General features: G+C 43.7%; 4 protein-coding genes across 4 annotated transcripts; 1 reads left to right on the top strand and 3 right to left on the bottom strand.

Moving 5' to 3' along the window:
- Positions 1-1,739: 1,739 nt before the first annotated feature.
- On the bottom strand, positions 1,740-4,934 carry LOC121699611 (solute carrier family 2, facilitated glucose transporter member 11-like). The gene has a single exon (XM_042081897.1). It carries the CDS (start codon positions 4,379-4,381, stop codon positions 2,834-2,836), a length of 1,548 nt encoding a protein of 515 aa, XP_041937831.1. The 5' UTR covers positions 4,382-4,934; the 3' UTR covers positions 1,740-2,833.
- A 35-nt stretch (positions 4,935-4,969) lies between these two features.
- On the top strand, positions 4,970-12,393 carry LOC121699623 (RNA-binding protein with serine-rich domain 1-like). Its single transcript, XM_042081926.1, has 7 exons — positions 4,970-5,114; positions 6,295-6,444; positions 6,910-7,086; positions 7,433-7,535; positions 9,439-9,592; positions 10,889-11,030; positions 11,569-12,393. Exons 1-7 carry the CDS (start codon positions 5,050-5,052, stop codon positions 11,672-11,674), a joined length of 897 nt encoding a protein of 298 aa, XP_041937860.1. The 5' UTR covers positions 4,970-5,049; the 3' UTR covers positions 11,675-12,393.
- Positions 12,394-12,449: 56 nt separating this feature from the next.
- On the bottom strand, positions 12,450-13,888 carry LOC121699635 (cytochrome c oxidase assembly protein COX19). Its single transcript, XM_042081943.1, has 3 exons — positions 13,685-13,888; positions 13,340-13,451; positions 12,450-12,684 (listed from the first exon to the last, which is right to left on the bottom strand). The coding sequence occupies exons 1-3, from the start codon at positions 13,764-13,766 to the stop codon at positions 12,588-12,590; spliced, it is 291 nt and encodes a 96-aa protein (XP_041937877.1). The 5' UTR covers positions 13,767-13,888; the 3' UTR covers positions 12,450-12,587.
- A 712-nt stretch (positions 13,889-14,600) lies between these two features.
- LOC121699628 (dickkopf-related protein 3-like) lies at positions 14,601-20,037 on the bottom strand. The gene is made up of 4 exons (XM_042081933.1): positions 19,421-20,037; positions 16,307-16,481; positions 15,497-15,701; positions 14,601-14,929 (listed from the first exon to the last, which is right to left on the bottom strand). Exons 1-4 carry the CDS (start codon positions 19,604-19,606, stop codon positions 14,869-14,871), a joined length of 627 nt encoding a protein of 208 aa, XP_041937867.1. The 5' UTR covers positions 19,607-20,037; the 3' UTR covers positions 14,601-14,868.
- Positions 20,038-20,752: the final 715 nt, after the last annotated feature.

Raw genomic sequence — 20,752 nt, 5'->3', positions numbered from 1 at the left:
TTGGAATCAAATACAGGGCGGACTAAACCCTTTTGCATTTTATAGGACAGTGTTCCTATAAGCAACTTTTTATAACCTACACTGTGTATACTGTAGATTGCTACTGCAATAAAAGTTGATTGGAGAATTAAAGCTTTTTATGCAAATGGTTAACTAGTTTGTCTTTTATTTTGCTACATTTAGCATCTTCTTAATGTAAGATGGTATTTCTAAGATGAGGCTACCTTGGGAAAGTGACTTTGACTTTGGTAACCACCATAGATTTATGTGTCACAGTTGGCCAGATAATTATTATTTTTTAAATAATTTGTTTAGGAACATGAATTGAGAGAGGTAGGAGGCCCACAGAGACTTCCTCTGACAGAAAAAACATGTGAGAATAGAAGCAATCACAAAAGACAAGAGGACTGGCATCAAAGAATATGGCATCTTTTTTGCCTTTATTTCAACAGGACAGTGATTGACAGGAACTGAGTGGGAGAGAGAGATGGGGTGAGATCGTACTCAACCCTGGGTTTCTGTTACCCTGGAAAATCCAGAGTTCTGGCAAGAGCATAATTTGAATTGTCTCTGCGAGACACTCTGACAATGAGTAATGATGCACGTTACTTTTGCCACTTGTATTGCGGGGGAGCCAATCACATCGGTGTATATAGGCGGGCCAAAGGCGAGCTAAACAGATTACAGTTGTAGTGTTATCCAATTGCGTCGAAGTCCGAAATCAGTCAGTAAACATTGGTCGTTCAGTCTTATCCAATTGCATGCAGTGAGATTTTCGAATGCCCGTTTTGTGCCGCCTCTCGAGTTGGGCCATTACGTTATTCGTGGCCAGACCCTTAATCTTTCTAGATTATCAGGGTCTGAAATCTCCAGGCTGGGTTTCTGTGAGCACTTGGACCCAAATGTGTATGGGCCCTATGGGCAGTTGCGCCACAGTGCAACCCCATTTACTTATAACTGGAGTGAGAGTTTTTAACACACAGTATATCAGCAACAACAGGATGGAGCATGCTGATGATCACAGCATCACTGGATGCAGGCCTACAGTACACAGTACACAGTAATACCAGGAGACAGAAACACAGTGGCCCATAACTTGAAAAATAGGCAAAGTGCAAAGTCTTACATCTGAATGTAATGTAATGTCTAAGCTAATTTAATAACTTTCTCAAAGTATCTTTTGGACATTTGGCCTTTGTTCAGGTAGGATGGTGAAGAGTGACAGGTGGGAGAGAGAGATGTGATGGGATTGTGAAATGACGTCGAGTTGGTTTCCATCCCATGTCCCCATGGGCACTAGGACCCAGGTGTGGTACAGACACTGCTGCCACTTGGACCGCAGCTCTAGCCTGACGAGCCAGACCCACATTAAAATGTAGGGTCTGGGCACTCACCGTTCGCAGTGCTCAGTCCGAGGGGCGGGATAATCAGTTGTCTTTCAAATTCCCTCTGCACGCAATAGGACAGCGGTAGCGCTATGAGTCCCATGCGTTTCCCACCAGCGGAGCTAGTTGGCTAGTTCAAACGTTTGCCTACTTAATAAAAGCTTAACTCGTGTCACACTGTTCGCCAGCAGCAACATCCATCTTATTTGTTTTCAAGTAGCAGGGAATTCAAGCCAAACCGTTGCAACTCTGCCATCAATCATTATGTTAAGCCCACCTAACGACTCTATACACGATTTCATTGGCCTGATTAAGTTTCGATTTCTGGAGCTCACAAGCCAACGGAGAGTTGCTAAACTAGCCCTGGCAGCAAATGTAATTTGCGGCCGCTAGGGGCACGTCTAGATTTCTAGGCTACCGCAGCTCCTCTCCAGTTTGTTAATGTAACACCAGGTGCAAACAATGATGAACCAGCTTAGTGCTCTCACATGCCATAAAATATCTATAGTTCATGCATGAGACCTTGGCTTATTGGTGGACTTTGCACTTTGCTGCCATTTAAATTAGAGGCCATTTATTTAAATGTCCTTGCTAATACAGACCTCGTCAACATCACACAATGGCTCCACGATTACAACAGATACCCTCACATTCATCTTGCCTCAACACTGCTCTCTTAGCATTTTGAGGGCAAAGCTGTTTGTTGTATGAGGTCAACAGATGAACGAAACTTGATTTTCTCTTTCAACAACAACAAATATACAGTGCATTAACAAATGTCATAACAAGTGCAATATAGGCCTACTGTATACCTTTAATTTGGTATTCAGTCTAATAGTGCCATATACAGTATTCCTTTAATTGGTATTCAGCCTAATATAGTACAATAGGCCACAAGCTGCCTATAGTTTCCCTCAGTCTTTATAGACTTTGCATTCAAGTAAAATCCCTTTGGTGTTAAGGCACAGCATCAGGCAGCATTCATGGATTCAGCAGACTCACAGTGACTTCTCACATTACTGTGAGAAACACAGTACTTATTTGGCTATTACATGCAGGAATTATACAATCGGTATACATATTGAATTAAATAATATATTTACTTTGAGAAAATACAATTAAAAACAATTTAAAAAATACTGGTAATTCAGAAATGCATTTGAGATGCGCATAAAAGAGTTGAATAATTAATTATAGGCCAACAAAAAAACATTTTAAAATAAACACAGTACAAAATCCAACCACCTGAGGTAGCATATATCCCCATTAATAAATACATCAATGAATATAATTAAAAACAAACTTTACTTGAATAATAATATCTTGAACTTTAAAGAACAATTCAGGCAGCCAGCAATTATTCCTCTTTGCATAAAGATAGCCATTCAAGGTAAGGACTTTAGCAAATGATTGCCTTAACGAACACACAACAGGATACCAAGAGGGAGTCAACCCTCACACAGTACATGATTAACGTCCACTGGCTCCTCCTCTGACCTCGTTAGTTCATGAGCCTCTTCTTGATTTGACTGGCCTGGTTCACCTTTAACCTTTGTCCCCTCATCTTTTCTCTGGTCACGCTTATCAAAATCGGCGGTGATCTCGGCCAGAGACCTCCCCTTAGTCTCCGGAAGGTTCCAGCCCATGAAAGCACAGGTCGACATGCAGACACCACAGAAGGGCAGGAAGCAGAGCTGCCCGAGGCTGCTCACGATGAACGGGAAGGCCGTGCCCACTATGAAGAGGTGGAGCCACATCAGCGAGCCGGCCACCATGTAGGCCGAGGGCCGTGCCAGCTGGTCGAAGAGCTCAGTGGGCAGCACGCCGGTCACCCCAGCGGGGCCCATGCCGAAGCTGAGGATGTAGGCGAAGATGCACACCATGCTCAGGTACGGCATGCCCGGCACGGTGCCCTTCAGGCAGAGGGCCGCGGTGAAGACCACTGCCCAACACGACATCAGCGCGTAGCCGCCCATAAGGAGCCGTCGTCGGCCCGCCCGCTCTATGAGGAGGTTGCACACAATAGCAGCGGTCAGCTCACAGGCGCCCGTGCCAATCGCCACGTACTGGATCCTACCTGCGGGAATGCCGGCCTCCTGGAAGATGGAGGAGGCGTAGAAGTAGATGGCGTCGTTGCCGCAAAGCATCATGCCGCTGCTGGCGGCCATGACGATTCGGAGCTGTGGCCGCAGGTTCCGGTCGGACAGCAGGTTCCACAGGGAGCGAGCCTTAGCCCCAGTGGCCAGCTCTTTCTCCTGGAGCATCTCCTCCATCTCCTCCTCGGAGACAGCACAGCCCCGGAACCTCTTCAGCGCCTGGCTACAGGCCTCTCTATCTCCCCTGTCGATGAGCAGGTACCGCGGGCTTTCTGGGAACCAGGGCAGAGTGAGGAGTTGGAACAGCCCAGGTAGCGCATTGCTGGCCAGCAGGTAAGGCCAGCAGGGCTCTGACCCGAGTACCTCGGTCAGGCCCATCACCTGTCCGAGCATGATGCCAAATGCAGTGAAGACAGCAGAGGAGAAGGTGACCGCTCCGCGCAGATGCTTGGGCGCGCTCTCGCCAAAGTACATGGGCTGAACGTTCATGCTCACACCAGCGTTGATGCCCACGAGCAGCCGAGCCAGTATGATCATCTCAAAGGAACGAGCAGCGCGGCTGGTCAGCGCGAACAGAGCGCTTGAGAACAAAAATACATTATTCAGCAGCAGAGCACCTTTACGACCGAACCGGACCGCCATGGGTCCTGCAAGTAACGCTCCGACTAGACCCCCAAGGGAATAGGTAGACACAATGACTGTCCATATCAGAGTCACATGACTTTGCTCAAGTGAGACAAACCAGCGCTCCCAGCAAGTGTCATTGATGAATCTCTGAATGTGTGCTGTGGGAGCATTGATGATGGAAAGATTGTAGCCATACTGCAAAGTACCACCAATCGCAGTACAGAACACAGTCAGTGCTAGAGTCACTATCCCTTTCATTGTCCTATATGCCATAGAAAGACATTGTGTGAGTCTTCCTATGTCTATGGACCTAGCACCCAGTCTCAGTTCTCATGGCGTCTCTTCTTGTAGCCTTAAATTAGCATAACGAACCTAAACGTTTCTAAAGGTTAAATTAATTCCCGATTAAAGTTACTTTGCTTCGACACGTATCAATCATTAAACCAACGTTCAATAAATAATTGTCCCTGTGCTACAACAGATGGTATTGTAGGTTAGGCTACCTCAGGACGATTCACCCCGGTCACTTCCATTGATTGTGAGTTTCTGTCAGGTTTCTTCTTCTTCTTCTTCTTCTTCTTTTTTTCTTTGGCGGTTGGCAAACAGCTTTTAGGTGCATTACTGCCACCTTCTGAATAGGAGTGTGGGTCTGAATACTACATCCCTCTAAATTCAATGGAATAAACCTGTTGTTTTCAAATATTGAAAAACACATCTAAAACATTGTTCCCCAGAATTTCTTTGCAGTATATCTGTTATGTCCAGACTTATTTTTTCTTGTGCTAGCTGCTCTATAAGTGTCTGTCGTTCCTGTTGGAATTTAGGACACTGTACTATGACATGTTCTACGGTTTCTTGAATGCCACACTCACAGTAACCATCAGCATGCTTTCTCATTAGGACTAGTGTGCTGTTCAACCCCTGTCAGGTTTCTGCTGTTCATGTTGTCTCCAAGAAATACGTCATCATTTAGCGACAGTGACATTTGCGAACGAGCTTCGAAAATGTAAGTCGTTCTCGTTTCAGCTAAAATGCATAGCTTAGCAAGGTTTTTGGTTATTTTAACATCTAGTGGTGGATATTAAGATGGTAATTACTACATACGTGTAAATCTGAAATAGGGATTGCTTTTAATTAATGTAACACACAAGGCTAACCTTATTTCATACTAGCTACTAGCTAGCTAACGTTGTCAGCATAAGTCCACCTTATTGCGTCCTCATTTTAAAATATTATGTCTACGCTCTCTTGCCATATGATGGTTATTTCAACCAGATACACCTCGATACTTAACAATGTATAATTTGACATCGTGCTGGTCTTTGTAACCGAACTTAGCAAGCTAAAAGGTACTAAGCTAAATCGAAATTTCGCTAAGGTTAGCCCTGTTAGTGAATGAATGAGTCTGGCCTGTTTCACACGGATGGTGCGACCAAAGTATCAACATGCATGCGATTGGTTTGTTTTGAAGTGGCCACTCATATTGTTTAGAAATCAGGAACATTTCACTTACAATGATTTTTCATTTAACTTAACTAACTTCTGAAACATTTCGATCTAGCCCTGTGTTAGCATCTTGATAGGTTTACCTTTTAAAAGATGTCATGGTATGTCCAATTATCTTGATATTTTGTGAATTCTGAATGTCATCGATAACTGTCATTACGACTCTTGCTCAGAGGAACTTGCTCAGGCAGCGCATGCAGTTCAAAAAGAAACAGAGACATGCAATACGCTTACATTGTGCAAGGAGATGTCCACAACCAAGCTACATAGCAACTTGAATAGAATGCCATTACTTGCATCCCAAAATGTGCCATGTTTTTTTTACATATGTGAACCCATCTACAATTTCAATTATGATTATTCTGTTTATGTTGATGTTAATGATTCTTAACAGACACGTTTGTCCAAAGCGATTTACAATGACATCAATAAACATTAACATTAAAATGAACAGTTTATAGTAAAGTCATACGGCTTAAATTAACAAAATGCCAGTTATTTGTTGCACAAATTGTGAGTGATGGCTTGCTGGCTTGCATTTTTAAAAACGCTGTTTCTTGCCATACATCATCATCATCATCATCAGCTATAGCCATAGGGGGTGTCTGCACAAATGTCAGTCACAGTCCGATTCATTGTGGTCATCGTAAACGGTGTTCCCTTTGCATCCACTCCATCAGGGCTCCGTCGCCAACCAAGAGGAAGGATCGCTCGGACGACAAGACCAAAGAACGAGGGAAGGAGAAAGCAAGCACCAAAGAAGGGGCGGACAAGGAGAGGGGCAGAGAGAAGGGGCGCAAACGCCGCAGTGCGTCCACAGGCAGTAGCAGGTGAGGTTTTCTCTCATTGACTGACACTGGCAAGGCCCGGATGCCACAGGATGGCAGCATGCCCTTTAAAAGACCCCTCCACAAATCTATTTGTGCAGATATCATATGTGTTTTTTTCATTATCTTGGCATTGGTCTAAGGAGTTTCTCAACAAGCTGAAGTCGGTGGTTGACGCAGCTCCAGTTCTGTTCCAGCAGTAATGTAATGCATTGTTTGTTGTTTGTTTTTTGTTGATATTGACGGACGTATGATTGTGCAGCTCCAGTTCCCACATGAAATGCATTGTTTGTGTGTGTGTTTGTTTGGTTGTTTGTTTGTTCATCGTTGTTGATGGATGTATGATTGTGCAGCTCCAGTTCCCACATGTAATGCATTGTTTGTGTGTTTGTTTGTGTGTTTGTTTGTTTGTTTGTTTGTTTGTTTGTTTGTTTGTTCATCGTTGTTGATGGATGTATGATTGTGCAGCTCCAGTTCCAGCAGTAGCTCGGGCTCCAGCTCGGGTTCGTCCAGCGGGTCCAGCTCGTCCTCGGCCTCCAGTCGCTCGGGATCCTCCAGCTCCCGCTCCTCCAGCTCCTCCAGCTCCTCGGGGTCGCCCACACCCAACCGCCGCCGCCACGACAACCGCAGACGCTCTCGCTCCAAGTATGTATGCCCAGACCATGCTCTTTTGTTCCGATTCAATATCATTCAATATTGATATAGCAAGCACTTATAAGGGTTTTTGCCTGGATGCACATACAGCACAAGCTTGTTGCTCTGGCATGTCTATTGCATTTATTATTTCAGATCATTTGTGTTGAATATGGATGCATAGGTGTTGAATAGAGCTCATTTTCATAGACATACAGACTATAATTTAAATTTACCATGATGGATGTATTTCGTAAAATATTTAATTTCAAAGTTGTACACTCTTAACATAACATTGCAAAGTGCAGCCACGCAATGATGGCAGTCGTGTAAAATGTCCTTGGCATTCGTACTGTAGGTCCAAGTCAGTGAAGAAAGACGACAAAGATCGGAGGCGCAGAAGCCCCAGCCCAAGGCCCACGAAGGTCTACCTGGGCCGCCTCACCAGAAACGTCATCAAGGTAATCCTGCCCTAAAGTTGGAGGTGCAGTTTAAAGCAGGGGTTCTCAACCTGTTCTGCCTTATACAGTAGCTGCAGTCAGGGATTGCGCAGGAACAACTGTAACTGTATTAAGAAAAAAAATCAGTTCTTCGTATTTTGCAAAAAATGGCCTTCAACTTCAAAACATTTCCTGGCCCACTAGGTGGCGCTGTGCAGCCCACTAATGGGCCCCGGCCATAGACTGTAAAGGAAATGGACACAGTCACCCCATGGGACTTCAATAGAGACAAGTGAAGCCAATTTGAACCCGTTTCCTGTTAGACTACTGATGTGCCACGCAGTTGAGTGTCAAACACGTGACTGACCAGACTGAAACACCGTAAGTTGTCTGGTAGCCGCGCTAAGGAAATTGATAATGTGCAGAGTGCTCCGAGTTCGAGTGCAGCCTTTGATTTGTTCCAACGCAGTACCAACCTAACAAAACATCGCTTAATTTTTTCCTTGATGCTTTCCTAAATAGCTTAACCATGGACTTTCCCTCAGACTGCTTTCAAGTTTCTCGTCCAGAGAATTTGGTTACTTTTCTCCTGTGCGATTGAAAGTCACATGCTCATGACATTATTTTAGCCTTGGTTTAGAAAAAAGTTTACTACTGAAGAATACTACTAAAAACCGTCTCCTTAATTTCAAATGAAGACACCTAGTTGACTTAGAATCCAATGTTAATCCAATGGAGCTAGAGCAGGCTGGCGAAAAGAATAGTCCTTTATTCTGGATGTTACAGCAGAGTTTTGGGCCCCTGCACAGTACAGCACGTGGCAAAGTGAAGCCAAGACAAAGAACCCTGGGCCAGAATGCTCACGGTTAGAAATAGGGAAATTCGAATACACATTAAACAAATGGTTCTCCACAGGTATCTGCCTGGAGTCAGATGGGGGAGAGCAATCAGTGACAGGAAAGACCTGGCCGGGTTCTCCAAAACATCTTTCCAATGTGAATGTGTCTGATGGGGGGAGCAATTAATTGAGTATACCATTTGGCGTTGTACATGAAAAACATTCTGTTTGCTTACAATAAACATTCTGTAACAGATAGAATGTTTATTGCAAAACAAAGGGGCAGTAACAATATTGAATACCACCAATATTCAACACTACAGAGCCCTAAAGTGAGATACGAGGTTATGAAGCCAGTCACACAATGTTGTGATTCTCTGGAAATAGAAAATGGTTCATATAAATGCTTAAAACGCTCCAGATGTAAGGTTATTTGATGTCAAAGTGATGCCAAAATGAACGGGGGGTCAATGGAATGCCAACTCCCAAGTGGTAGACTATTAGGCTCAGACCCTCCCATGCGAGGTATGCTTTCCGAACGTTCGCCTACCCCTTTGGCCCTGGCCTAGTGGTTGAAAAACACTGGTTTAAGGTGTGGGTTTTTGAACATTCTAACATAAGATTCTGTTCCGCCACAATTGAAGGTTCTAAAATTCTATGTTGAATTCAATGAACCCAGATATTCTTTAGAACGTTCATTTTCCAACATTCCCATCACACTGGTGTGACGATGCACCTTTAAGGGTTAAAGGAAGTATGCTTTCAGGAAGAGGATGTTTCATGGTTCATTGCATGGTTCAACCCATCATTTGTCTGTCTTCATCATTTTTTCTGTTGCTTTGCAAACACAGTACCAGACAAAATTATATTATAAGACTGTTTAATTGTGCTGTTTACAAGTATCCAAGATGTGCATCAATACATTTGCTGGTTTTACTAACTGCTTTCTCTTGCAATATGTTTGTCATTCCTAAATGCTCAAAAGACCATTTTTTAGCAATATTGCATGATTGCATCATTCATTTCATATAGACAGTCCAACAGACTGACGTGCTCTCTGCGCCATTTTGTCCTTGTCTTCTGCAGGAACACATCCAGGAGATCTTCTCCACCTATGGGAAGATCAAGATGATCGATATGCCCATGGACAGGCTCCACCCCCACCTGTCTAAGGGCTACTGCTACGTGGAGTATGAGACGGCCGACGAGGCGGAGAAGGCCCTCAAGCACATGGATGGAGGTGAGTTAGACAGCCTCCTAAGAGGCCAGCCATCACGGCACTGACCCATAGCCCCACATCATCACATACCCTTCACCATACCTAGAGATTGGCATGGGTGTTATTTCAGTTAGCCTATTAGCTGGTTGGATGCTCATTGCAAATCAAACCAGCTAATCAAACCAGCTAATAGGCTAACTGAAATAACACCCATGCCAATCTCTAGGTATGGTGAAGGGTATGTGATGATGTGGGGCTATTTTAATTCCAAAGGCCAAGGTAACTTTATCAGGATGCACAGTATTCTGGATCCATGAAATAACTGGCCTTTAAAAATAAAAATCTGCCTGTCTCTATGGGAATTTAACATAGGGGTAGGAATACTTATGACCCCTGTATTTTAAGGAAGAACATTTATTTATTTATGATACATTATTCATTCTCTAAGAAAATTGGTGTCCTTAAACGTTAGATATTTCCTCATTTTTCACTTAAGGCATTAAGATCAATTTCCAAAAGATGATTTTATATTCCTCTTTTCAGTCAACTTTAGCATGGGTGCCAATACTTTTGGCCATCACTGTAGATAGGCAGCCAGGAGATCACTGCCACCACTGTGACATTTTTAACCTCTGCCTATTTGTTGCTGACCAACATCATAAAAGACATAATACGCAACTGCCACACATAGACTATTTCATTGTGACATGTGCAGGCCAGCTAAACAGGGCTGAAGTTCTGTAAGTGATGGAACTGTTTTAAATGCAGCACCCTGAGTACATCACGCAATGTGCATCTGGCCTGTAGGCCTCTACAGGAAAAAACCCTCCTATGGCAAGCCCTTTGAGCATGTACATTTTCTCCAAAGCGACGTACAAGATGAGGAATAATATTCAAACTACATTGCAGAGGAGACCTTAGGCAGGGCTGTACGTTAACTTTTGCTCATAGCACAGGTGCTACAGAGGTTGATAGTTTTGTAGCACAATCCCCAAAATATCTATCATCGGTATGTAGTTACAAACACCTCATCTGTAGGCTACACTCTAGAAAACATTTTAGATAAGGAGTCGCCAGTCTACGCTGGTAAATCATCCGTAGATTGACAGACTGATTTGTAGCATGTGCTACAAATATGTAGCACTGTACAGCCCTGCCTTAGGTAACAAACAATACTGCTACCAAAGGTGAGGAGAAGTTGAAGTGCAGAAGTTGAAGTAGTTGTTGAAGTGTAATCAATGCAGGGAGTGGTAGAAGGAAGAACATCTAGCTGTAAGTACTTCTACGTAGTTGATGGTGTTTGTCTTTGATGTGCAGGTCAGATTGACGGGCAGGAGATCACCGCCACCGCAGTGCTGGCCCTCAGGGTGCGCCCCCCGCCCCGCCGGCCCTCCCCTCCCCGCAGGATGCCCCCCCCGCCGCCCATGTGGCGCAGGACCCCCCCACGGATGAGGAGGAGGTGAGTGAGTTCTCCACTGGCTGCGTGCATGCTTTTTGGGGTTTTTCCAAATAGGAATAAGGTTGGTGGTCACTGGTCAGAAGTGCTTCGTCACTGATCTGTCTCTCGAAAGCAGGTGCTCTTTGGTTTCAAAGGGATACTTTACGTCTTAAAAGAGTTGGTTTGACTTGTAAAGCTTCATCAAGGAGTGTAGGCTACGTCTAACCAAAAAATTCCAAAGGCACACTGCTTTTTATAGTTAAAAAGCCTTTATTTTAGGTGGGCTTAGGCATTGCAAAAGAATATCTCATCAGAGCACTGCTAAGCCCACCTAAATTAAAGGCTTTTTGGGTTTTTGTTTTCCCCTAGTGTGGCAATGTAAATGCAGTCACTACCGAATGTTCATTTGCTGAAAAATAACGAACCAACGAAGTCTGAAATCCACTCTGTTCTTGCCAAGATGATCACGTTTGAAAGATCCTTGGCTTTTGTACGTGAGCACTTGTGCGACATTGCCATCTGTCGTGACTGCTTTCCGCATCTCTTTCACTCATGCCAGGTCCCGCTCGCCTCGACGACGGTCTCCAGTCCGTCGCCGTTCCCGATCTCGCTCGCCTGGCCGAAGACGCCATCGTTCGCGTTCCAGCTCCAACTCCTCCCGATAAAAACCCGCAGGCTGACCCAAGTACCCCATGCGCCAAGCATTAGCGTGACCCTTCAGTGTTTGATAAGCTACCTGCCTGTCAATGACAATTCCACATCATTTCTCATTTCTGATGGCCATGTTAAAGAGGTGAAGGTTGCTTTCAAACCTTTATCCTGTTGATGTATTTCTCCTTCTAGGAACATTTTCGTGTTTTTACAGCTTATTACGACTGTGTACTTGTACATAAGAAAAAGGGTTTGTATAGATAAAAAAAAACATTTTAAGTACTGTTTTAGTTTCCCCCCTACTCTTATAACAGATGTTTTTTCCCCCCGCATATTTCTGTTCAGCTCCTCTACAACAAACGAACTGCATGATGCTGTCGCTGAGTTCTATTACCATAGAGATTTCTGGTGCAGAGCTGTCAGATGTATAAGAATGTGATTTCTGAGGGACTTTGTCATTGGTAGATTTATGTGTTATATTGAGAATAAAATAAATACAAAAGTCCAAAACAATTTGTTTGTGTTAGTGAGCCATGTGTGTAACTATCAGTGACAGATGTTTTTGCTATTCAAAAACCATAATGATTCATATAAAATAAGGGAGAACAGTGAGACTCCTTCATCTGTCATATCTTTAAAGCACGTCAGCCAACGATTCCATTACAGCCAAGCAGGATAAATTGTGTCTGGTTCAGCTAATAGGTCTGAAGCATTTAGTTAGTGACATGATTGGGTCAAGGCCTCCAGTTAAATAGCAATAATTAATAAACAAAAGCCCAAAACACTGAGTTTAAATCAACATATTTTATATACAGTCTTTGTGGGATGGGGAATATAATTTACACACATTAACAATTTATGTACAAGATTGAGGGAACACCAGTTAGCATGTCCGCACTGGTGTGCTTCTCAAAGAGAGAGGGCCTATTATCCTTGTGGTTTGGTCTCTGGCTTCTCAGTGCTGGGTTGATCCATGAGGTCTTTAAATCCAAGCTTCTCCAAAGGCTCCTTCGCCATGAGTTGCCTACACAACACAAACAGGAAGCTGATGACAAGAACTACAATTTCTGCCATGTCCTCTCTGACCACAGTATATTATGAGATGTAAATACTTTGTGCAGAACAGCACAAAGGTGTGATTGTGGCAAGGACAGCAAACATGTGTTGTGTGTCCTGCAATAGGAATACTACCCTTACATAACATAGCTGCAGTTGGACAAGTTATGCAGTTTATCTGAAGTACAACGCAGCACAATGATATTTTCATGTCCAAAATATACCATTTCTGCGGTTAAGTGAAGTACTATGTAGCAGAGAATGTCTAATAGCTCTGTATGTTGTGCAATGCAGTTTTTTCATGTCCAAAATATTGCATTTCCTGCTTATGAACTGCAAATAATTCCTCCAAAACGGTAGCCTGCATGGTCATGCCCACCTAGAATCTCCTTGAAGGCAGGCTACTAAAACTAGTTTGTAATGGATACTCAGAAAACTGAACAAGTTTTGATACTTGAAGTTGTTCAAGTTGTTAACTTGAGGTGCAGTTATTTTTTTTTTAGTAAAAGTGTAGTTTTAGCTTACATTTGCCCAACATTGTTCGCCCATTTCTGTTTGCAACTGTCAAAACAAGGCTCTGAACTCAGGTTGTAATACATCACTTGATCAGCCGCACAACATACTTGTCCATCCTGCATTCTAGGTAGTCTTTGGACTGCAGTCGACACTTGGAGTTATCGTGACTGTTGTCTCTGAGGCATCGCATAAATTTCTCTTTGAAAGCTTTGCATTCTCCTACAGTGGAAGTAGAAGATGTCTGATTAGAGAAATTCGAAACACACGAAGTCTTTAATTGCTCAATTATACTCCTCAATCATTGCCAACCGCTGTGAATAAAACACCCATATGTCACTGACTTATAAGACCTTTTAAGCAATACTGAAAAGTACACATGAACTTCATCAAAGTCTAGCTTGGACAACCAATAGCAGAGGTATTAGCTTAGATCACAAACCACGTTAACTCACCAAAATGATCCAGAGGAAAAGCTCCTTTGTCTGGAGCACGAGGGCGGAACGATTTACTTCCGAAATTCATTGCTGTCGACATCTTTGCGTTTTGGCATTAACGAAGTTTACAACAAAAAGTCTCAACATACAGTTGACATTCGCATGGACGTTGCTAGTAGGTTCTTCTTCTGTGGTAGCATTATTAAGTACATAAGGATTTAGTGCTGCCACCTGCTGTAGTGGTGGAACTACAGCAGATACGAGTTCCAGACTTTCATAAGTTCCAAAGGGTGAAAGGTGACTCCAAAATTGGTGTGTGGAGAACATTAGCTCTCGGGCCAGAAAGCATTCTGGCGCAGTTTTTCTGGGAATATTTACCCAGAAAAACTGCACGTAACCAAAACAAATGTTTCAATCCCTCCCAATTCAATGTGGTTTTGCAGGGGTATTTCCCCAGTAATGCCATCATGAAAGACATTTTCCGTTAACCAAATTTAAAACTCAACAGAGCCAAATGGCAAACTGTCAGCATCAGCTGCAGATCCAGCTTGACAGGCTCTGAGTCAGTACATCGCTGAGCTCATTGTATTGTTCATTCTATTGTTCGCCTTGAGACTCTTCAGTGCAGTGCCCAGAAAACTTCTTGATCATAAATCATTCTGTCAGATAAACATTTAGGATATTGTAATGTCTGAAATCTATCCTATGTCTTGAAGTTAGAAGCCAACGCTGCAACATTGTAGGCTATGTTAGCTGTTTGTACACATGAAACTTATTTTAGGGAAAATTTGCAATGCATATTTGCAGCACCACACTTCAACTTTTCTCTAGGTTGTATCATAATAATAGTGACATTTAATGCCTTTCTCTAACCCAACGTCACTCCCAAGTCAAAACAAAAAAAGAAGAAAGAGGAGTTCATACAGGCCATAAAGAAAAGTTTATTAACAACTTTGAAAATAAAGGTTTTTTTTTTTTTCATTTGTAACAGTTTAGAAGAGTGCATTAACCTATAGTCTGACACAGTAAGCTAAAATGACCTTTATGGAACATTCCATTCAACATCTAATATCATATGACATATAAGAATAAATCTTTGTAATTAATATATACAATACAATATGTACAATAAACTCACAGAATATATACGGCAGCATGTTGACAAATAAATACATTGGTGTGTTGTTGATGCTCTCTCATTTTTAGGGCTTTGAGGTTTGACAGGTCCAGGTGGTTGGCTCATGACTGTGCACAAGTTCTCTCCTGAGAAGAAGAAAAGCAGAAAAGAGTTTTGAGCCACGTACAAAGTGTATATGCAAAATCCTCCGTGCTGTGGAATCCCCTGGAACTATTTTAACAATCTTTCATCTGATTTTATTCCACTGTGTGTAGTTTAGACAATGTTTACAGCCATATGTGACTGCTCTATAAGTTACCATGGAATCACAGCTTACATTTTTCTAACTTGACAAAACTGTCATTTTATTTCCATTATGCACTGGCATGAATTATGGAGGGGGGTGTGTGTTTTGTGTTGTTGTTGTTGCTGACTGTGGTAATTCTAGTATGATTTCACACATGAGTCATGACTACTGGCATCACATGCTCTGCACTCTGAACCTATAGCTCTAAGCTACACACATGCACTTTCCCATAAGCTGGTCACACATCTGCTGCAGAGACTCTCCCTACGGCCCACATGGGGGTTTGGAATCTCTGTTTCAGCTATTGGAAAAAAAAAACAACAACTGTAGCTTATGTCCGCAAAACAGACAGCGACAGAGCAGATAGTGAAGCCAAAGAAAGCACCATGTTGTTGTGGACACTCACTTCCTCCGTGGCTGTTCTCCGCTGCTGCTGCGACACAGCAGTCCCTCGTCGCACGGGCAGATCTGGTTGATGCTGAAGGCCAGTCCACCGTAGGGCACGAAGCAGCCTTCGCCGGGCGCCAGCTTCCGCTTGCACACCTGCTCGCCATGGTGACGGGCACAGCACATGGAGGGCCCACAGTCCCTGTCCACCTTACACCTCGCACCTGGGAGAAAGGAGGAGAGAGGGACAGAGAGAGAGACAGAGAGAGAGAGAATTACTTTCATATCTGTAAGTGCCTGGAACGGATCATTAAAAAAGTAGTTGGTGTGCTTGTGAGTGATTGTATGTGCTTTTGTGCACTATGTGTGTGTGTGTGTGTGTGCACGGTGTGTGTGTGTGTGTGTGTGTGTAAGTGTGCATAGTTGACACAATCTCCAATGAATCTTTACATGTCTCCCAAACACTCATCTCATATAACTACTCACTCCAATAACTAATGTATGTCAGTACATGATGGAGAAGAGTTCTCTCTCTTCTCCAAACACAGTTCTCCTGACACAGAGTTCTCTCTCTTCTCCTAACACAGAGTTCTCTCTCTTCTCCAAACACAGTTCTCCTGACACAGAGTTCTCTCTCTTCTCCTAACACAGAGTTCTCTCTCTTCTCCTGACACAGAGTTCTCTCTCTTCTCCTAACACAGTTCTCCTGTAGAACAGTTCTCTCTCTTCTCCTGACACAGAGTTCTCTCCCTTCTCCAAACACAGAGTTCCTGTAGAACAGTTCTCTCTCTTCTCCTGACACAGTTCTCCTGTGTGCTCTGCTTCTTACCCTCTTGTCCCCCGGGGATGCTGCGTAGACACTTCCCAAACATGCAGTGCAGGCTGCGCACGCACTGGCCATCCCGACGGCAGTACTGGCCCTCCTGCCTCAGGGGGACGCAGCGGCCAAAATGGCGGTCGCAGGCGAAGCCTTTGCCACACGCTCGGTCATGCTCGCAGGCCACCTGTAGGGAAACGGTTTCAAAATGACCAGTGGTCAGGTTGTGCTTCTGTGTTGATGCTTATGCTGAGTAAGACAGGAATGAGAATGGCTGACATTATCCCGTGGGGAGCATGCCTATGTTCCCACAGCCCTATGTTCCCTAACCCACCCACCCACACCTCAGGCCTAACCCTATTCCTAACCCCAACCCCAACCCCAACCACAAACCCAACCCCAACCACAACCCTATCCCTAACCCCAACCCCAACCACAACCACAACCTAAACCCCAATCAATCAACTAGAGCGTAAACAAGGAGAAGTGTTTATAGGTCAGTAGCACCTTCACTTGAGTCAACACTGCTGTGTGATAGGTCAGCAGCTCCTTCACTTGAGTCAACATTGCTGTGTGATTGGTGTAAATCAGGGACAGGCTTTGGTTGTAAATGTAATCTTTAGTGGATTCAGAGGAAGTGCGCCCTGGTACGACGGAGTATTAGGGTCACACATGAAGAGAAAAAAATATTTTTGCCATGGCGAGATTAAACTCGACATGTTGACTTTAAAGTCGCCACGTCGACATTAAACTCAACATTTCGAGAATAAAGTTGAAATATCATATCTACTTTAATCTCGACGTGTCGACTTTGAAGTCGACATGCTGACATTAAACTCGCAATAGGCCCTACTGTTTAAACATAGCCTACACAGTTTAAGCTATGTAGCCTACACTAATACACAATATGTTACATAAAAGAAAAATGGGCTTCAAATAGGTGTTATTCAGATAGATTGCAGATATTCAGATAGATTGCGTCTTGTCTGTTAACTACTCATTGCCGTCATCGTGAAGTGCTGTCTCTCGCGGTTATGGAAATACCATGCACTATGCCGTTTAGGCTAAATAGCTAGAAAAATATATGTATCCAATGATATAATGTTTCTATACAAAATGTTATTTCACTCTGTTTTACGTGGTTAAGGCCACTGCACATCCAAATAACTGCCCTTCATGACCCACAGGCCGTCACTCTCCAGGATAACATGGCAAAACAAATTTTTCTAAAACTGCTTTTCCATGTCTCACCTGCAATACGTATAGGAGGCTAGAAACACAGGTATAGCCTAAGCATATATACTATTTTGATCCCGTGAGAGAATATGTGTGCATGCACTTTATTTATGCATTTTGTGTGCATATGTGTGCATGTAGGCTACTAGCCTACATGGGGTGGTCGGGAGGACAGCTTCATTCGTCCCTCCATAGACATTCAGCAATAGGCTGTTTTGCATCCATTACAAACAAGCAACGTGAAAGTCTAGGATTGGGGAGAGCGCCTAGTGTGCCTCTAGTGCATAAGCATGAAGTTGAACCTTTACATGAAAAACAACACTTTAATAATAGGCCTACAATAAATAAAAAAAAACGTTATGACGTTTAGGCTACTTTTGACCATTTATCGCCTGTAACTCCAACGTACAGCAAAGCATTTGGCTGAGCAACGTAGGTTAATATGTTCTATGTTTTGTTCACATGATATAGGCCTATGTCTAATCATTGTTGCACTGGAACAATCATTGTTGCACTTGTTGCATTGTTTCATTCGTCCTCCCTTTCAATCGTCCCGAGTCGTTCTCTCTCCAAACTAACTTTATTCTCAAAATGTTGAGTTTAATGTCGACACGTCGAGATTAAAGTCGACATGATATTTCAACTTTATTCTCGAAATGTTGAGTTTAATGTCGACGTGGCGACATTAAAGTTGATACGTCGAGATTAAAGTCGATATTAAATTTCAACTTTATTCTCGAAATGTCGATTTTAATGTTGACATGGTGACTTTAAAGTCGACATGTCGAGTTTAATCTCGTCATGGCAAAAATATTTTTTCCTTCATGTGTGGCCCTAATACTCCGTCGTACCCTGGAGAGGACTATGAGGTTTGTTTAAATGTAAAAAAATAACTCAGCTACGTTAAGCAGAATGTTGAAATAGTGAAGCTTGTGCTCTGTGTGAAACGATTAAATATGTTATGTTGAATTGAATTGTGTGTGTGTGCGTGTGTGCGTGTGTGTGTGTGCGCGTGTGTGTGTGTGTGTGTGTGTGTGTGTGTGTGAGAATGTTGAAATGGTGAAGCTTGTGCTCTGTGTATGCTCTACCTGCTGTCATTAGTCTCAGGGGTGACAGAGCCGAAAGAACGTAATCAAAACATTTAGTTTCACGCCTTAGTTAAAACAAACATTGGATGTTAAACGCTGCGTTTTAAAACACAGTTTGCTATCATTACTTGTCATTTTAAATCACTTCCGGCCTCCTTATTTGAGTAATGATTACTGTGCTTGCAAACAGACTCCACCTCAACACTCAACTTGGACGATTCTAATGATGGCAAGGACTGGACTGTTTCAACATCTGTGCAGTGGCAACATAAAACACAATGAACTGTTTAACATAATGGACCATTAAGAGAGTCACTCATAGAATGTACCATCCATGCAAAATCAGCAATCTATCTGTTTCTAATCCGTATCAGATAAATAAATATAATTAATACATTATTATTAGTCTCATTATCATTACCTATTATGTGCTTTACTTTTTAAGCATTTCTTTAACTATTGCCCTTTTATGCTTTTATTTACCATTATTCTCAAAACAAGTTTTGTTTATGTAAAGCACATTGAATTATACCTGTGTATGAAATGTGCTACATAAATAACCTTGCCTTGCCTTTGCCTTGCCATTTGTAAATATGCAACCTCTCTCCAGCACTGAGGGACTGGACTTGTTACTGTTAAATGCTCCAAATGTAAAGCACTTTGAGCTGCATTCTGTGTATGAAAGGTGCTATACAAACAAAGCTTATTATTATTATTAGTAGTAGATAGATAGATAGATAGATAGATAGATAGATACTTTATTGATCCCCAAGGGATCAATATTATTATTATATTGACGTACCGAGTCTGCTTTGTAGCTGGACGGCAGGTCCTCCAGTCCCTTGTCGTGGTGTCGGAGCGGGCCGTCCTCGGTAGGACCGTGAGGCATGGCTAGCATCCAGGCCCAGATCCTGGCCTGCGCCGCCGACAGGCACATGCACACACAGAGCAGCGTCCGCAGCGCTGACCTCGCCCCCACCACTCTCATCTCCACAGCCCGGGGTCCTCCGCAAACGCAGTCTTCGCAGAGAGAGAGAGAGAGAGAGAGAGAGACGGATGAACTCGGCCTTCTCAGAGAGAGAGAGAGAGAGACGGATGAACTCGGCCTTCGCAGAGAGAGAGAGAGACACACGGATGAACTCGGCCTTCTCAGACAGAGAGACGGATGAACTCGGTCTTCTCAGAGAGAGAGAGAGAGAGAGAGATGGAATCTGTCGAATTGTTGTCCTTAAAAAACGAGGATTGACCCTTTTGGCCAGACCAAAACAATGCTGTGTCACTGGAGGAAGGCGAGGACAGATATTTAAACACGGTCTTGTAGAAAAGAGCTGTGGCCTTTGCAGAGCAGTCCAGCAGCTCGATGAGTAGGTGTCTCCCCTGTGCTTTGGCAGTATGCAGTGTGGCCTCCACACTGGGCTTAAATACATCCCAGCATCCCCCCGCACCCCCGGACCAGCGACCCCCCCCCCCCCCCATTCAAAATATGCTGATGCTGTCTGTCCCAGCCATGGGAAAGGTGGGGACAATTAGTGGTTAATGGATTAACTAAATTGTTTGCACCGCCCCTTAACAGACCCCCCCCCCGAACACTCCTCGTACCCATAGATAACATTAGCAAGTAGTGAAGGTGGCAGGGGGATTAAGTGTGTGTGGGGGGGGGGGGGGGCATTTATCAGGGCACTAATGGATTAACAACAGGCCTGTTCACAATGGAGGCAAGACAAGAATCGCAGCAGCCTACAGCTGGGGCAACTAAATGGGGACAAAAGCTGCCCCCCCCCAACCCCCCAACCCCCCAACCCCTAAAAAAACAAACGTTGGGGTCCCCACAGCTTGTTCGAGTGTCAACGGAGAGAGAGAGAAAGGTAGGGGTGGGGGTGGGGGGGGGGGGGGGGCAAGCGCTGTTGACCCGAGCCTCTCTCTCTGGACAAACAGAAGCCACTGGACCCCAGGGCTCATGCTGTGTCTGAATTATGGAGGTGCGTTCTGCAGACGACCCCGACGATCTCATTAACCATGATTGTCACCAGCAATTAGCGCCCAGAAAATAGTGTGTGTGTGTGTGGGGGGGTGCTTGTTTGTGTGTAAATGTGTGTGTGTGAGTGAAAGAGATAGAGAGAGAGGCAGAGACAGA

The sequence above is a fragment of the Alosa sapidissima genome, chromosome 24 (genome assembly GCF_018492685.1).
Source record: "Alosa sapidissima isolate fAloSap1 chromosome 24, fAloSap1.pri, whole genome shotgun sequence".
Taxonomy (NCBI): Eukaryota; Metazoa; Chordata; class Actinopteri; order Clupeiformes; family Clupeidae; genus Alosa; species Alosa sapidissima.
This window is presented reverse-complemented; position numbering and strand designations above follow the sequence as displayed.

Excerpts from the sequence above, each read along its gene's own strand:
- LOC121699635 (XM_042081943.1), bottom strand. The coding sequence starts at position 13,766 with ATGTCGACAGCAATGAATTTCGGAAGTAAATCGTTCCGCCCTCGTGCT. Across the intron at positions 13,452-13,684 it reads TTTTCCTCTGGATCATTTTG|GAGAATGCAAAGCTTTCAAA; the intron begins GTGAGTTAACGT and ends CTTCCACTGTAG. Across the intron at positions 12,685-13,339 it reads CTAGAATGCAGGATGGACAA|GCAACTCATGGCGAAGGAGC; the intron begins GTATGTTGTGCG and ends TGTGTTGTGTAG.
- LOC121699611 (XM_042081897.1), bottom strand. The coding sequence starts at position 4,381 with ATGGCATATAGGACAATGAAAGGGATAGTGACTCTAGCACTGACTGTG.
- LOC121699628 (XM_042081933.1), bottom strand. The coding sequence starts at position 19,606 with ATGAGAGTGGTGGGGGCGAGGTCAGCGCTGCGGACGCTGCTCTGTGTG. Across the intron at positions 16,482-19,420 it reads CCAGCTACAAAGCAGACTCG|GTGGCCTGCGAGCATGACCG; the intron begins GTACGTCAATAT and ends GTTTCCCTACAG. Across the intron at positions 14,930-15,496 it reads GGAGAACAGCCACGGAGGAA|GAGAGAACTTGTGCACAGTC; the intron begins GTGAGTGTCCAC and ends TCTTCTTCTCAG.
- LOC121699623 (XM_042081926.1), top strand. The coding sequence starts at position 5,050 with ATGTTGTCTCCAAGAAATACGTCATCATTTAGCGACAGTGACATTTGC. Across the intron at positions 5,115-6,294 it reads TGCGAACGAGCTTCGAAAAT|GGCTCCGTCGCCAACCAAGA; the intron begins GTAAGTCGTTCT and ends CCACTCCATCAG. Across the intron at positions 6,445-6,909 it reads GCGTCCACAGGCAGTAGCAG|CTCCAGTTCCAGCAGTAGCT; the intron begins GTGAGGTTTTCT and ends ATGATTGTGCAG.